This window comes from Colletotrichum siamense, assembly GCF_013390195.1.
Source record: "Colletotrichum siamense strain Cg363 chromosome Unknown KSG_Cg363_contig03, whole genome shotgun sequence".
NCBI lineage: Eukaryota > Fungi > Ascomycota > Sordariomycetes > Glomerellales > Glomerellaceae > Colletotrichum > Colletotrichum siamense.
In genome coordinates, this window is record NW_023501016.1 from 4,955,263 (window position 1) to 4,970,513 (window position 15,251).

The following is a 15,251-nucleotide window of genomic DNA, read 5'->3' on the forward strand; positions in this document are numbered from 1 at the left end:
TCCAGCGAGGATCCGTCGCTCTTTGGTTCTATGTAAATTCCATTTTTCTTTTCCAACTTCATGTTCATTTGGTGTCGTCCTCCTCTCCGTACAGAAGAACGTACTTGAGGATGTCGGACAGGGAAATCACGCCCACGAGCCGGTTTTCATCATCCACTACGATCAGACGATGCACTCGTGACTTGCGGACAGTGTCGAAGATGGAGTCTAGCCTGTCGTCAGGGCTGCATGTGTAGATTCCCGGGGAGTCATCGGGTCTCCTGCACAAGGCCTCGCCAACACTGGAGGACAGCTCCTCATACGCGCCACCCTTGATGCATGGAATGATGTCGACAGCCTCGAAAACATTGAGCAGCCGGTTGTGCTTGTCGACTATAGGGACACATGAGATGTTATACTTGACCATCGAGTCTACAACGTCCAGGACGGAATCGCCCATCTTGGCCGTTGCCAGCTTCTTGTATGTGCCCAGACCGATCTCCCTCAGCGACTTCTTCAGCAGCACCGTGTTATGCTCGTTGTTGACGGCGATAAACTTGAGGATTCTATACTGCGTAATGACGCTGACAACCATCTCACGGCCGGTTTCGTCGTCGACGTCCACGAGAGGAATTCGTCGTGCGCGGGTCTTGAGCATCCGGCGGCAGGCCTCGTAGAGTGGTCTCATGGGGTTGACAGAGACTGTTTCGAGCGGAGATACGCCTATAGCCTTCTCGATATCTACAAAAAGCCGTTGGTTAGTGGTCCCCAGCAAACGAGCCTGCCCTTATCACGAACCTCGCAGGCTACTCAGGCGAAACTGTTCCAGCTTGCTCATCTCATCAGGAAATTGACAGTAGTACTGAATGACGTTGATGTAGTCGGTAGCTGTCAGAAGACCAGCGAAGGTCGAGTTGTGCGAATCCCATAACGGCGCGGAAACGATTGCTACGGCGAAAGTCAGAATGGACAGCTCGGCGCATTCAGGCGGCATGACTCGTACCATTTTGAATGAGTATGTTGAGACTCTTCTTGATCAAGAGATCATTGTCGAGGACGATGAGACGGAAGGATAGCGGCAGGACATCGTAGCTGGTCCGAACTTTGAGGAACTCGCGGATCGCTTTCTGGGCAGACAAGCATAATTAGCCACGGGTCTTTGCGGTCTAAACGCGCCCCTCGCGATGGCGGCGGGCAGATGGTAAAGCGCAACCCCGCATGCGCAGAGGCAGCAGGTCAGGGCAAATTCGGCATGACGCTCGAGGGGAAAACGGGCGGTGGAAGGGTGTAAGCAGCTTACCAGACCCTGCATTTGGTCCTTATCGAGAGGGCTCGGGGGCTTTTCAGGCATTTTGCGAAGCACAGAGGGCGGTCTTGGGCGTAGGTAGGATGAGGGCGTGACGAAGGGAAGCTCGTGACCTTGTGGTCTCGCGATGGACGCAGCAGTAGCGACTACGGGCGGTTGTAGTGGACCAGTACCGCTAGGCTGTTGCTGATGCGACATGGACATGGAGCCAGGACCGGCATTGTCCTTCGACGCCGAGGACGCGGAGGAGGGGTCGTCCATTGTGTCGTCGTGCCGTACGAGGAGGGCTGGCTAATGGCGCGCGTGGCCCCTCTGGACGTGGACGGGACGGGGTACGGGGGAACTGGTGTGGGAGGAGAGAGCGGGAGACAGGAAACGGGAGACGGACGGCAGAGGCGGGAGTTCAGAGACAAGGACGGAATTTTGCGGTCGAAGAATCGGACGGGTTGGGCTGGAACTGGAACTGACGCATTGGTGATTTTTGTTCCCTTGTCGTTCTTTTTTTCTTCCAGGTTCCTTCTCTGTTCCCCTCCAGCGGTGGCAGATAGTAGAGGTGACTAGCAGTGACAGCGGCGGCGGCTGTGGCAGGTGGCAGCAATGGACACTCAGTGACAGCAGCAGCAAGTACCTTTCCACAGCCCTGGCGGCAGACGAACTGACGACTGCATCCCTCCTGTCTCACCTCGCCTGTGGCAGCCATAGATAAGGATAAGGATAAGAGCAAGGACTGGATCTACGAATACCTGGAGAGCCTACCTGGAGAACAGCCCGGACGAGCACCGATGCCTAAGACAAGGGTGGCGTCGACCGTCTGATTCTGGGGTTTTTGGCTTCTGACGCAGGTTGGCGCTGGCGCTGCCGCTCCGGCGACGATGACCAGTCCAGTGGAAGTCAACGAAGTGATGCTTATAATTAGCGCTTGGCACTGCAGCTTGACGGGTGCAGCGGCTTCAGTTCCGAATGACAAGAGAGGATGATGACGGTTGTAACGGGAGCCGTCGCCATTGGAGATGGCTTCAATGATCCGCCGGCTGCTATGGGCGGAGAAGATTACACGCGCGAATGAAGCACACACACGACTTGAGCCACATGCAGACAGACATCGGCCATCGACACTCCAGCGGTAGTAGCTGCTCCTTCCGGCATCTCTTTCCTAGGTAGGTCATTGAATCAACTGTGCAGCGCCCGACGAGTAGCGGCTGGAGCACAATCTCACTGGGACGAGATCACTGCTGCATCTTGCCGTGCGGTGGCCAGATTCCGCGCCGTTGCCATCCGACAGTCTTTCTTTTTCTTACCCCGAGCAAGATTGTCTCTCCCGGATTGATATCTTGCCAGGGATAGCTGCAATGCGAGACATGCCGACAAAAAATTCCCCTCATGAGTGCCATGCGACACTAGATTGTTGTGGAAAGGCATCACATTGCGATTTCTCATTGCCCAAATAGACTCTATGCTGTCTGTTATGGAAACCCATCCATGCCTCATTCAGCCAGCGTCTCCGCGGGTAGGCTCGCGTGATATTGGACCCTGGAGGCTCCTGTGCATTCAGGGTAGCAGCACACGGGCAAGTCATCGGGTCATTTGAGGGGCAACATCGCGGGTAGAAGAGGGTGTGCTCCTGTTGTAATGTTCGTCTGAAGCTTCTCTTGCCTGGCAATCGTGCAGGCGCCATGGAGGAATCGGCGTACCAAAGCTTCTCATGAAGCACGTACGCAAGATAAGGTCTTCGCTATCATGTGCCGATGTACATTCCGGCTGTCGCAAAGGGGAAGGAAAGCAGACGTCGCTTGTTGATAGGTTTCTAGAAATTGATGGCAGCTCTCGAGGACACAGTAGAAGCCAGAAGGTAGGCTCTCCCACATTCTCCAGAACGAGTTTGCATTGCTTGCGATATGATGTCTTGCTGGATGACATAAGTCGACTCCGCGGAGGATGAGCTTCACAAACACAGCTTGTTTCCGCATGTGAATAAAGAAGGTGGGTGGTCCGTGTGTCTCGAGCTCGAGATGTGGAGGACGGTGAGGAACGGTGAGGAAGCTGCGGCAGTGCCGCCCGAGGCAGGAGGAGACCCGACATGGAGAGAGGAGGAACAGGCGGCGCGGAGTGGTTGCAACTTGCGGTCCTGGAATCTGGGCAGAGTGAGGCGGATGCGCCTCTCCAGCATCCTCTTCTAACCGGGGAGAGGAAGCCGCCCGCCAGTCACATCACGAGTAAAAGTCGGCAACGCTGCAGGTACGCTCAGTACGTACCTGCTGCACTGGGTCACCTAGACCCCCTAATCCCGACGGGGTTAGCACGACCAACTGTGGAAAGTCGGCAGCTCCACAGAGAGTTCCACAGTGTCACGGTCCTATCACAACCTGGAGGCGGCTGCTGCTTTTCCAGAGTGCCAGTCCCGTTGCTGGTGCTGGACCTGGTGGTGCTCGTTTTTTTTCATCCTGTGGTGTTGTGCCTGTGCCTGCTCTTGCTCGTTGCTTGGTGACTCGGGAAGCTACCCAAGTTAGGTGCTTGTACCTTGTCACTACTAGCCCCACCACGTTAGCCTCACCAAGGTCCTGCGCTACTGCTGTTGCTACCTCTCTGCTGCTGCTGCTGTTGCTGCGGCTTGGGCCTGTGCTCCGAGAGACAACTGGAGCAGCCTCCCGACGGCACTTTCTTCCCAGAACCTCACTTGACCGATCACATCGTCCATCAACCGACCGACTGTCGGGCCTCTTCCGCTGGGCAGCAACGTACCTCTAATTCGCCGGCTATCGCTCACTATCGAATTTAATCCGTTCGTCACGTTTAATCGACAATACGCTTCTATCATCGACCCGTCGGAAACATCGCAGGCTCCGCATCCCTCTGGTTGGGCTGCTAAAACATTCGTGTTTGCGAAAGAGGATCCATCCAAACAAAACAGCCCCAGCCGCCCCCCGAGACCGCTACTTCGAAGTCGAGTCTTCATATCATCGACATCGGCCTTTGTTGCCCACGTCGGCCATGGGAGTGTGTCAATCGTGTTGCGGAGGTATGATGCGGTTCACTGCCACATGCTGCTGACCAGCCAAGCTGATGATGACTGCACAGGGAGATCCCGCGATGGACTCTACGAGCCAGTCCTCGCCGACAGCGAACGGGAGGCTGTCGCCGACCTCCTCCAGTACCTGGAGAACGTACGCGTTTTTCTTTACCCACCACACAGCTGAACCTTCATACTGACTGTGTTTCAGCGCGGTGAAACCGACTTCTTCTCGGGCGAACCTCTTCGAGCTCTAAGCACTCTCGTCTTCTCTGAAAACATCGATCTTCAACGCAGTGCTAGTCTTACTTTTGCCGAAATCACAGAGCGAGGTATGTCGAACATTTTAACCGCCCGAGAAGAGCTTCAAGCTGGTCCAACGAACCGTGCGATGTAGCACCTGCGGGCGTCTTCGTCTACGTCACCTGCTAATGCCAGTGCCCGTTCCGTAGATGTTCGCGAAGTCGACCGCGATACCCTCGAGCCCATCCTCTTCCTGTTGCAGAGTCCTGATATCGAAGTTCAGCGCGCCGCCAGCGCAGCCCTGGGAAATCTGGCCGTCAACAGTGAGTCTAGCTTCGCGCGCCTGGTAGGATGAGCACTACTGATCTGAATCGCCAGCCGAGAATAAGGTTTTGATTGTCCAGCTCGGTGGACTTACGCCTCTCATCAGGCAGATGTTGTCGCCAAATGTCGAGGTGCAATGCAATGCCGTCGGCTGCATTACCAACTTGGCCACACATGAGGAGAACAAAGCCAAGATTGCGCGGTCCGGCGCGTTGGGTCCTCTGACGAGGCTGGCAAAATCCAGGGACATGCGGGTTCAGAGGAACGCAACTGGAGCTTTGTTGAACATGACACATTCGGGTACGTTATCGCCAATACTATCGACATGTCATTCTCGCTAACTTCAGAAAGATGAGAACCGCCAGCAGCTCGTTAACGCCGGAGCCATCCCCGTCCTGGTTCAACTCCTGTCCTCGTCAGACGTTGATGTGCAGTACTATTGCACAACCGCTCTCAGCAACATTGCAGTCGATGCTAACAACCGACGAAAACTTGCACAAACCGAATCGAAGCTTGTCTCTTCGCTCGTCACTCTCATGGACTCCTCGTCACCCAAAGTTCAATGCCAGGCAGCGCTCGCACTTCGTAACCTGGCTTCGGACGAAAAGTACCAGCTGGATATTGTGCGGTCAAATGGTCTGGCTCCGTTGTTGCGGCTCTTGTCGTCGTCTTATCTGCCCTTGATCCTTTCCGCCGTCGCCTGCATACGCAACATCTCCATTCACCCATTAAACGAGTCGCCCATTATCGAAGCTGGCTTCTTGAAACCGTTGGTGGACCTGCTGGGATCGACCGAGAATGAGGAGATTCAGTGCCACGCCATATCGACGCTGAGGAACCTGGCGGCCAGCTCTGATCGCAACAAGGCACTGGTCCTCGATGCTGGTGCGGTTCAGAAGTGCAAGCAGTTGGTGCTGGACGTCCCGGTTACGGTCCAATCCGAGATGACGGCTGCGATTGCTGTTTTGGCTCTTAGTGATGAGCTGAAGTCGCACCTCTTGAACTTGGGTGTCTTTGAGGTCCTTATTCCCCTCACCCATTCTCCCAGCATTGAGGTGCAGGGCAACAGCGCTGCAGCCCTCGGCAACCTCTCTTCAAAAGGTATGGTTCCTACCACCTCAATCAAGGTTTGAGTGCTAATTCATCCGCAGTTGGCGATTATGCCGTGTTCGTTCAAGACTGGAAAGAGCCTAACGGCGGTATCCACGGATACTTGACGAGATTCCTCCAGAGCGGCGACGCGACGTTTCAGCACATAGCAATCTGGACTCTGCTCCAACTGCTCGAGTCGGAGGACAAGAACCTCATCCAGCTGATCGGCCAGGCCCAGGACATTGTCGACCAAATCAAGGAGATCGCCAACCGCCAAATTGAGCCTGACAACGAGTTCGAAGATGACGACGAGGGCGAGGTCGTGAACCTGGCACAGCGTTGCCTGGAGCTGCTTGGCCAGAGTGGCTCAAAGTCTCATATCGAGGGCTAAAGCCCTTTTTCTCTTCAGTATGACGGGTCTCGCTTTCACTGTTTCGTTCCTCCGCTTCCCTTCTGGGGTACTACTACAGGATCAAATGGCTCGGGGGCTTGGGTTGTAGGTGTTATGGCGTTGATGACTATGCAGAATGAGTTCCGGTCGGTACCTTGCGTGTATTTGTTTTGGCGTGGAAGCATTTTGAAGGAGCGTTTATTTTGGCGAGCCTATTCCTGACGGACGACCCTTTCCGCCGTCCTTAGTTTCAAGGTACGGCATGTCTCTTGAAGAAGGACGACCTAACCCTTTTACTTTGTATTAAGCATTATGGCCCGTCAGTCGGGTTATCCAATTTCCCACGTTACTCGGCCTGTCGCCGGGCTTGATGAACTTTTCCTTAACGCCACTGGCCTTCCTACCTCGTTGTAATTAGGATCAGACCTTAGAAGACCAAAAAACAACTCACTATTCGTGATTAATTCTCATCCATTAGTCGAGCAAGCCCTCGTTGTGCCCCTCGTGAGGATGATCTGGTTGGATTATCGGGTTCATTCCTTATCATCATGTTCGTCTTCTGGATCCACAAGGCCATTGCGGAATACCTGACGGGTACTCCAGGGCAAATGTCTGGCAATAACTTTGCCCTTTATCAAAGCCAGTGGTACTGGTCCAAACATCCGTGAGTCTCTCGAGAGCTCCAAGTTGTCGCCCACAATCCAACAGTGACCTTGGGGTACCTGACAGATCGTCAGTGTGAGACTTTCGCCAACTTCATAACACAAGCTGCCATACCTGCATCATTTTCTGGGGATAGGCATCGGGGCTTCCCACGAGGACGTAGTCACCTGGCATGCCGATTACGCGTTTGATGCCTTCCGCACGTTGGAATATGGGAATTCGATAATGCACCAAGTCTCCTACAACAATATTGCGGCCGTAGCGGTAGCGTTTGTCAACAATGATGTGATCACCGGCGATGTCGAAAGTCGGCAGCATTGACGGGCCGGCCGCCGGTCCCCATTCGAAGCAGTAACTTGTGAAGACATGGGCAGCGGCCATGGTCTTTCCGGCAGCGAGAACCAGGCGAATCGGATGGCCAATTATGGCTCTCGCCCATGGAGGCAGCATCGCGTCCGAACGGGGAAGCCGTGTGTTTGTTGATGCTCGTCTCAGGCCTGAGAACAGCTGAGGAGTTGAGTGTCACACCCTACGGTGATGAGGAGACCACGGCGAACCCGCCGGCGCGAGAAGTCGGAGCTCGGACCCCACTGAAAGCTCAGAACCGGGACTTGATTGGCGGGGAAGCTACCTACCCCATGTGTCTTCTACAATTTCATCTCTTCGCCTCCCATCATCTGCGCCAGCTCCCACCTACCAAACGTGCTGAAATCAACAAGCAACAACCCGCCTTGTGAGTCAATCGACGATCCAAAGCTCCAAAACGTTTTCAGGAGACGGGTTGCCAGCATGAGGGTCGCACGATGCTTGTTCAACAGCAGGACAGCCCTATATAGGGTGTTCATCTCGCCCTACGAAAAAGTTGAGGTGCTATCACGATGCAGCGCTCTCTCTGCTCCCGCAACCAGAGTCCTTCCACCCGTCGCCGCGTCGATACCGAACCTTTCACGCCACGCATCCATGATCCATCGATATAAGAAGCGCGGAACGGGCCGCCCAGACGAAAACAAGAAGCGCCTGATAGAAAACGACAGGATCCGCGACAGGAATATCATGGTTGTAGACGAGGACAACAAGCTGGCTGGTCCGTACGCCACTTCAAAAGTCCTGCTATCCCTGGACCTCGAGAAGGAAACGTTGCGACTGGTTTCCCCGGCCCCCTCGGACCCGGGCCCAGACCAACCAGCCTACGCCGTTTGCAAGATCATAAACATTCAGGAGGAGAGAGCCAGGGTGCGCAAATTGGAGCAGGCGAAGAAACTTCAGGCAAAGACAAACAAGACCAAAGAGCTGGAACTCAACTGGGCGATTGCGTCGAATGACCTCAACCACAAGATGAGGCAGTTGAGGACGTTCCTAACCAAGGGTTACAAGGTTGAGATCTTGATGGCCAAAAAGAAGGGAAGCAGGATTGCTACAGCAGATGAAGCGCAAGCTCTTGTTCAAGCAGTCAGAGACGTTGTGGAAGAGACCCGCGGCGCCAAGGAATGGAAGGCCTCGGAGGGCCAGCCACTTAAGGTGATGAGACTTTACTTGAGTGGCAAGGCTGGCCAGGCTCAGGCTGAGGATGGCTCCGAGGCGTCTGCCGAGGGGCAGTCCGAGACATCTGCAGAGGACCAGTCCGAGATTTCGGCAGAAGCTTCATCAGAGACTTCGCCTGAGGCCTCACCCGACGAGAAGCAAGCAGCCCCTGCCTCTTGAGCGTTTGATGTCTCTACCACATGCATGTAACAACAGGCGGAGTCAACAGACTTGTACAGGAAATACAAAAGGCGGACAGAAACTGTAAGATGGATGATGTTGATCTATAGACCACCACTAAAAATTATAGAGACTCTGCGTTCCATTTAACCCGACTGCAGTGATTGTGTGGTGGGAGTTTGCCTGGGGCAGATGGGTGACTGAGTACGGATACCTGATGGCCTAAAAGCTCTCATCATTATCAGATGGAATCGTCTGATAACCAGATCTGATTCAATCAGTCAGGACGACCAAATGGCTGCAGAAGCCTTGGGCCGCAGGCGTGCTGTTGGATAGTGATTGGCGCCACAGCTTGGACGTCATTCCCCGCACGATGCAGTTAAGCTTTAGCGAGCTTTTAGCGCGGGGCACCTAAGGAGTCGCATCCCGCCGCGCAAACCCCTGTGACTCAACCCTCCAAAACTTCTCAGCCTCTCCGATCAGATAACTTCTGGTGACTTGTCCCACCTCGAACGCGATCAAAACTACCTGCAGAAAGTCGGAACTCACCTCCTAATCAAATAGAAACCGAAAAAATCCACAACCGAGGACGGAGCAGACGTTTTCAATCGACCCTGAGACCAGACAATGGCGACGGAGACACCAAACACCCCCGCGCCGCCGCCGGCCGCCGAGGAGAAGAAGAGTCAACAACCCCAAAAGAAGGGCGATGCCAAAAAGGGCGACGCCAAGAAAGATGCTCCTGCCGAGGGAGGAGAGAAGAAGCTTTCCGGCGCCGAATTGAAGGCCAAGGCGAAGGCGGAGAAGGCGGCGAGAAGAGCAAAGGCGAAGGAGTCGCAACCCGCACCACCAGCCGGCCAAGGAGCTCAGCAGGGCGGCGATGCGAAGGGAGGGAAATCGAAACAGAGACAAGACGGACCACAAGGCGTCGGTGGTCCTGGTGGAAAGGGCGGTCCAGCGGGAAAGGCTGTCATCGCCCCTCCCAAGGAGAACAAACCCAAAGTCCCTGAGTGCTTCAGTCATCTGTCTATGGCTAAGAGGATACACATGACGGAAGTTGACAAGGACGTGCACCCCTCCGTTCTGGCGCTGGGCCAGCAGATGAGCGCTTTCGCGATCAGTGATAGCACCACGAGATTGGAGGCGACTTTGCTGGCGTTCAAGAAGGTTGGTTTTGTTTGCTCCGAGAAGGTCAAGACTCTCTTTCTCACGTGTGGCAGGTCATCGACTCATACACAACACCTCCGGGCAACACATTCTCCCGCCACTTCACATCACACATTTTGAACCCCCAGATCGAGTATCTCTCGGCATGCAGACCCATGTGCTTCTCCATGGGTAACGCCGTGCGCTGGCTGAAGCTTCAAGTCAGCAAGATCGATATTGACCTCCCCGACTTCGAGGCCAAGAAGCTCCTTTGCGAATCCGTCGACAACTTCATTCGCGAGCGTATCGAGCTGGCCGACTTTGTCATCGTCAAGACGGCTGCCGACAGCATCGAGAACGGCGAGGTCGTCCTGACCTACGCGCACCACCCGCTCGTCGAGCGCGCCCTCCGTCAAGCTCACGCCGACGGCAAGAAGTTCTCCGTCACTGTCGTCGACGACCCATTTGAGAGCACCGGCCGCGAGCTCGCCAAGAGCCTGCGCGCCCTTCCCGGAGGCGGTGTCGAGGTCTCATACTGCCCGGACCTGAGCGCCATGCGAGCCCACCTGCACGAGACATCGCGCGTGTTGGTCGGCGCGGAGGCCATGTTCAGCAACGGTGCCATGTACGCTCGCGCGGGAACGAGCGACATCGCTATTGCGGCTGCAGACCAGGGTATCCGCGTGGTTGCGCTGTCGGAGACCATCAATTTCACTGAGAGAGTCGCAATGGACTCCCTGACGTTCAACGAGATCGACCCTGAGCAGATGACTGCGGACAGCTTCCGTCTGCTCTTCGACACCACTCGGGATCGTCACATTTCTGTTGTTATTACGGAGTTGGGCATTACCTCGCCTGTGTCTGTGCCGGCGATTCTGAGGAAGTTGGAGGAGTTGTAAGAAAGAAAAAGGTGGTAGATTGTGTGAGGCAGCGACGTGTGTTCCCGAAGGGACACACCGGGTTTTGGGCGCTTCTAGTCCTTGGTTTCTCCCGTAAATAGATACCAATCCATGCGGACTCAGAAAGAGACGCATCATAGACATTAGCTTAGCAAATGCTCATCGCGATTTGAAGAGTTCATGTCTGGCAGTGAGACGTTGGTGACTTTTACGGCGTCAATTAAGCCTCTCTCAGCGCAATATCTACACAGGGAATCCGCTCTCTTTAAGAGAATATCCCATACGGCATCGTCCTAAAAACTTTCAAGGACGCCCCGTGGCACAGTTCCCAGCCTTTCCAGCTTGATACAGGTTCTGGCGAATCCTGAGCCGTCGTCATGCTTAAGCTTCTCGAGTATCGTTTCGTCGCTCTACCCGATCCTCGAGATAGACAACTCCTTCCGCTCTATCTTTTTCTTTCTTTTTTTCCATTGTCGGTAAATTTCGTCGTCTATTGATCAGCCTCCTTGCGCGCCGCTGCCCTCGCGCGCTTCTCGAGCAGAATCGACTTGCGCTCGTTGAGGAAGGCCGTCTGCCTGTCGTCGACGCCCTGGAGCCAGTAGCCGAAGCTGCCACCGCCGACCATGTAGATAGGGTAGACCCAGAGGGACTCCTTGTTGAAGAAGGGGCGCATCTCGATGCCCATTTGCCAGAAGCGGACGGCGAAGCCTGTGGTTCTTCCGTCAGCAATGCTGTCCTCAATACCTATTTTCTGTTCTCTTGAAAAGGCCGATAGCAACTTCGCCGTCCTCAATGGCTCTCGGAAGCCGATCGGGGTGTGACGGAACGCAGGGAAAGGGCATCACGCACCGAAGCCGCTCCAGAAGGCGATCCTGCCGACCATTGTCGTTTGAGTTGTGAAGGGGTCCGGGAAGGGTTCGAGAGGTGGTCAATTGACGGAAGGGCCGGTTCCGCCGATCGTTAGATAGCTGGTATCTCGGGTTTGGTGGAGCGTCGGGTTCGATTCAATTGACTGAGGTGGTGATGGCAGCTTGGATGAGTGGTCTGTGGTCCGCGTCCCCGGCCGGGCGGGCTGCCCGCTGGGGTCGGCGGAATAATTGCAAATCGAGTTTTTCCGATTCGATCGCTGGGTGAACGCTGGACGGGGGTGCTTCCAGCGCTGTAGACCCCTGAAAGTATGGGGGTTTCGGCGGTTCAACTCCCCTGGATGTCAAGACTTTCTTTCGTACCTCCCGACCTAAGGACAGGAAAGAGAAACTATCTCACAGGAAACTTTTATGACAAATTATTCGTCTGATTTTGATATGGTATTTTCAGATATGTCTATAGCCCAAAAGGTCTTCTCCCTACGCTTGACAGCACGCCTCACGACCTGAACACATGCGGTAAAGCTTCTTAGTCAATGAATTCAGATCTAATTGTCAGCGTCCGATATGGTGTAGTGGCCAACATGATGCCCTCTCATAAACTTGAGAGGTTAGGCATAGCCCCGAGTTCGATTCTCGGTTTCGGAATTTTTCTTTTGCTTTTTCCACCTATCCTCCTAAATCGTTTTGTTTGTATCTCCCACGTCGTTTTTTCTCACAGAGCCTCCGCTACCTGGTAGCTTTTTCTCTTTGCAACAATCAGATGGATTTTTAGCACGCTGGCAACGTGGGTAAATTAAACGACGGGTATCACTGTTTTTTTCCAACCCCCTGAGCAGATTGCTCACATAATACGTAAACGTCTATACATACACTTCTACAATGCGCCGCCAACAGCCTGTGCGATCCACATTGCTATCCTGACGTTGAGACCGACGCGGCGTTCAGGCTTAGAGAAGTCCTCGCGAGTAACGCGCTCAGCGTATTCTTGAAGCCATGTTTGCTCTTCGCCCAGGCGCTTCTTGAGGTCCTCGTCCTTGGTGAGAATCATGGCGCCCGCTTCCAAGTCATGAGAATAGCTGCGTTTTGTGTAATTGGAGCTTCCCACGACGCTGATGGACGGGTCTTTCTCCCCTGGCAACGTAATCCAGAGGCCCTTGGCGTGATAGGTCCAGCCTTCAGGCTCACCAACGGTACCTTTGCGCCATTCCTTGAGAACAATGGAGTCGTCCAGCTTGCGCTCGTGGACGGCGCGTACGAAGCGGCGAGCAAGAAGGGTATATGCGCCAGGCAGAAGCCCAGAGACGCCCGAGGAGCCGTAAAAGCCATTAGCCTGCTGGGAGGCTGTAATGACGACGTTATTTTGAGACGCTGTGGAAAGCAGCAGTTTGGTTAATGACGGTGCAGGGTTGAAGTAGCCTGCAGTAAAAGTCCAAGATGAACCTGCGTATTCAGGCAGGGCAAGTGTGGACAGGACGTGCGTGACAGCGGGAAGCTCGGTAGATGTGTCGGGTTTCATCAACTGCGACAGTTGAGCGAGCATATACACTTTAGTGTCTTTGCTCGCATCCTGCGCGGCGGTCTGCCTGGGAGAAATAAGGGCATGGAGAGCGGGAGTGGTTGTGCTGATGAACTGCTTCGGCTCTTCCAGAGGGGAGGGCGCCGGGTTGGACTTTGGCCAAGTCAAGACAAACCCAGCGGGCTCCTTTGAGGGCTCGACGAGGAAGCTGAAACCAGCTACTCCTTGGTAAATATTCCAGAAGTATTCGGTCACCTCTTTTGAGGAAAATAGATGGTAGCGATCTTGACGGTTAGTGAAGTAGTCGTTAGAAAGATTCGCCCTTAACTCTGTTAGCTATCATCTGGAACTGGGAAGGGACATTAATACCCAGAAAGAATGATTTCATCGTCGATGCCATACAGCTTCATATGCTGCAGGCCCCATCCTTCGTTGATGCGTTTTGGGATGTACTTCTTTCTCACTCCTGTCAAGTTAGGCGTGTGGTACATTCGAATCTCTACTCTGTCTGGACCGAACTCGGTGACCAAAGGCGCAAGTAGTGAGGCACATGATGGATTCGGCTCCTCTCGAGTGCCTCGAAGCGCATCCGTAAGGATGCTCACCTTAAGCTCAGGATTGTTCCGCAGAGCTTCATGCAAAGTCGCGATCTCAAGCTCCATCAGCTGTCATTCCAGGCCGAAATGGGCTCTCAGTGTATCTCACCAGCTCCTTCTCCGTCTTTCCGATGTACAGGGTTGACAAGAAGATCCTGCTCTTGGCGCTGCGTATCCGCTCCTATCGCCGAATCAGTCTTCCGCTCCGAGCTTGAAATAGTTCTCTGCGCCGCACACCTTCAGAGTTTCGTAGAAATCGGTCGGTGTCTTGATGATTCGGATTTGGGAGCCATTTATACTGAAAGACGGCGCGATCTTGTCAAGCTCATTCGCAAAGGGCGCAAGCATGCCTGCTGCACTACCGGAGCTCGAGGCCGCTGGAGCACCGGCGGCGGGCATCGCAAATCGTCGGCATTGCGGTCGGGACCGGGTGACGTTCGTTTGGGCGAAAGGGATCTTGAGCTTCGTGGAGCACCGCGAGACCCCGCGGACAATCATGGCGCTTTGATGGACCGAAAAACACTTATTTTTCCCTCGCCATGAGGTTGCGCATTCAAGAAAGAGTTCATCTAAAGAATGCGAACTTCGAGACCCCAAAGACCAGGATTAGTGCATGAAGCTCCGTCATTGGCGGCGGGATTCACCGGCTCCAGCGAGGGAGCCTCTGTCCAATCGCCATTCAGGTTATGTAATCCCAGCTCCACAGCGGTACCTGCGTCGTTCAACCTTCCCGAACGTCGAGCCTTCAATCATCGCCGACGACAGCACAGCTTCTCGAGGTCAATTGACCAGCCGCCGCCATGTCGACCCTCCCGAGAACGATTAGCAACCTGCGCAAGGTTGGAATCAAGGCATGCAACAACCTCCCGCCCCGATCACGAAGCCGCCACTGACTTTCTTTTGCAGGAATACTTCCGCCAGCTTCTGGTACATCCGCCTCCGAACCCCGATCGCCAGTTGACCCCTCTAACGCTCGAGAAATTAGTACATTGGTGACACCAAGCACGGACGCTTTGTCGGCGAGGACAAGGCCGGTAACAAGTTCTACGAGAACAACGACGAACTCCCCCGTACGAGACCCCTCCGATATTGCGCAATGGGTAGGATGAAGGCTGACGAAGGAACTGGGTAGTGCGTACACGATGGGTGGACTTTAAGAAGCACGATTACGACTCGGCGCAGGTTGAGCCCGGCTGGCACGCGTGGCAAGGCTTCATGGTCGACAAGCCCCCCACGGAGGACCCCCTCCTCCAGACCAAGACCCGCAAGTGGGAGCGCCCGGAGCCGATTCCCAACCTGACTGCCACTAGAGGAGCATTCAAGACGTTTAACACGTGAGTTTGTTTCATTTTCTTCGGGTCTTGATGTGGCGGGTTGCTGATACTGTCTCCGCAGAACGAAGCCAAAGATTGCGAGCTGGGAGCCCAAGGCTGTTGAGAGGCAATGAGCGCTGAAAGTGAGGGATGAATGTACATATGCCAACATCGCTCGACGCAATTTCAGAGTTTTTTCGCTTTGT

The 15,251-nt window shown here is 54.5% G+C and overlaps 8 protein-coding genes across 8 annotated transcripts; 4 read left to right on the top strand and 4 right to left on the bottom strand.

Annotated features, from left to right (window-relative positions):
• Positions 1-64: 64 nt before the first annotated feature.
• Positions 65-1,546, bottom strand: SNF4 (5'-AMP-activated protein kinase subunit gamma; the record flags this gene model as incomplete). Its single annotated transcript, XM_036637134.1, has 4 exons — positions 65-720; positions 778-927; positions 983-1,106; positions 1,280-1,546. The coding sequence occupies 4 exons, from the start codon at positions 1,544-1,546 to the stop codon at positions 65-67; spliced, it is 1,197 nt and encodes a 398-aa protein (XP_036498316.1).
• Positions 1,547-4,273: 2,727 nt separating this feature from the next.
• VAC8 (Vacuolar protein 8) lies at positions 4,274-6,342 on the top strand (the record flags this gene model as incomplete). The annotated part of the gene is made up of 7 exons (XM_036637135.1): positions 4,274-4,301; positions 4,361-4,446; positions 4,504-4,624; positions 4,745-4,858; positions 4,914-5,159; positions 5,211-5,960; positions 6,011-6,342. 7 exons carry the CDS (start codon positions 4,274-4,276, stop codon positions 6,340-6,342), a joined length of 1,677 nt encoding a protein of 558 aa, XP_036498315.1.
• Positions 6,343-6,875: 533 nt separating this feature from the next.
• imp1 (Mitochondrial inner membrane protease subunit 1) lies at positions 6,876-7,386 on the bottom strand (the record flags this gene model as incomplete). Its single annotated transcript, XM_036637136.1, has 2 exons — positions 6,876-7,064; positions 7,120-7,386. The coding sequence occupies 2 exons, from the start codon at positions 7,384-7,386 to the stop codon at positions 6,876-6,878; spliced, it is 456 nt and encodes a 151-aa protein (XP_036498314.1).
• A 408-nt stretch (positions 7,387-7,794) lies between these two features.
• On the top strand, positions 7,795-8,706 carry CGCS363_v005288 (Translation initiation factor IF-3; the record flags this gene model as incomplete). The annotated part of the gene is made up of 1 exon (XM_036637137.1): positions 7,795-8,706. The coding sequence occupies one exon, from the start codon at positions 7,795-7,797 to the stop codon at positions 8,704-8,706; it is 912 nt and encodes a 303-aa protein (XP_036498313.1).
• Positions 8,707-9,333: 627 nt separating this feature from the next.
• tif224 (putative translation initiation factor eIF-2B subunit delta) lies at positions 9,334-10,751 on the top strand (the record flags this gene model as incomplete). The annotated part of the gene is made up of 2 exons (XM_036637138.1): positions 9,334-9,873; positions 9,927-10,751. 2 exons carry the CDS (start codon positions 9,334-9,336, stop codon positions 10,749-10,751), a joined length of 1,365 nt encoding a protein of 454 aa, XP_036498312.1.
• A 490-nt stretch (positions 10,752-11,241) lies between these two features.
• On the bottom strand, positions 11,242-11,634 carry CGCS363_v005290 (uncharacterized protein; the record flags this gene model as incomplete). Its single annotated transcript, XM_036637139.1, has 2 exons — positions 11,242-11,459; positions 11,601-11,634. 2 exons carry the CDS (start codon positions 11,632-11,634, stop codon positions 11,242-11,244), a joined length of 252 nt encoding a protein of 83 aa, XP_036497392.1.
• Positions 11,635-12,494: 860 nt separating this feature from the next.
• Positions 12,495-14,230, bottom strand: PGS1 (CDP-diacylglycerol--glycerol-3-phosphate 3-phosphatidyltransferase; the record flags this gene model as incomplete). Its single annotated transcript, XM_036637140.1, has 4 exons — positions 12,495-13,458; positions 13,506-13,786; positions 13,842-13,913; positions 13,970-14,230. The coding sequence occupies 4 exons, from the start codon at positions 14,228-14,230 to the stop codon at positions 12,495-12,497; spliced, it is 1,578 nt and encodes a 525-aa protein (XP_036497393.1).
• A 302-nt stretch (positions 14,231-14,532) lies between these two features.
• N7BM (NADH dehydrogenase [ubiquinone] 1 alpha subcomplex subunit N7BM) lies at positions 14,533-15,179 on the top strand (the record flags this gene model as incomplete). Its single annotated transcript, XM_036637141.1, has 5 exons — positions 14,533-14,571; positions 14,639-14,659; positions 14,718-14,802; positions 14,865-15,066; positions 15,128-15,179. 5 exons carry the CDS (start codon positions 14,533-14,535, stop codon positions 15,177-15,179), a joined length of 399 nt encoding a protein of 132 aa, XP_036497394.1.
• Positions 15,180-15,251: the final 72 nt, after the last annotated feature.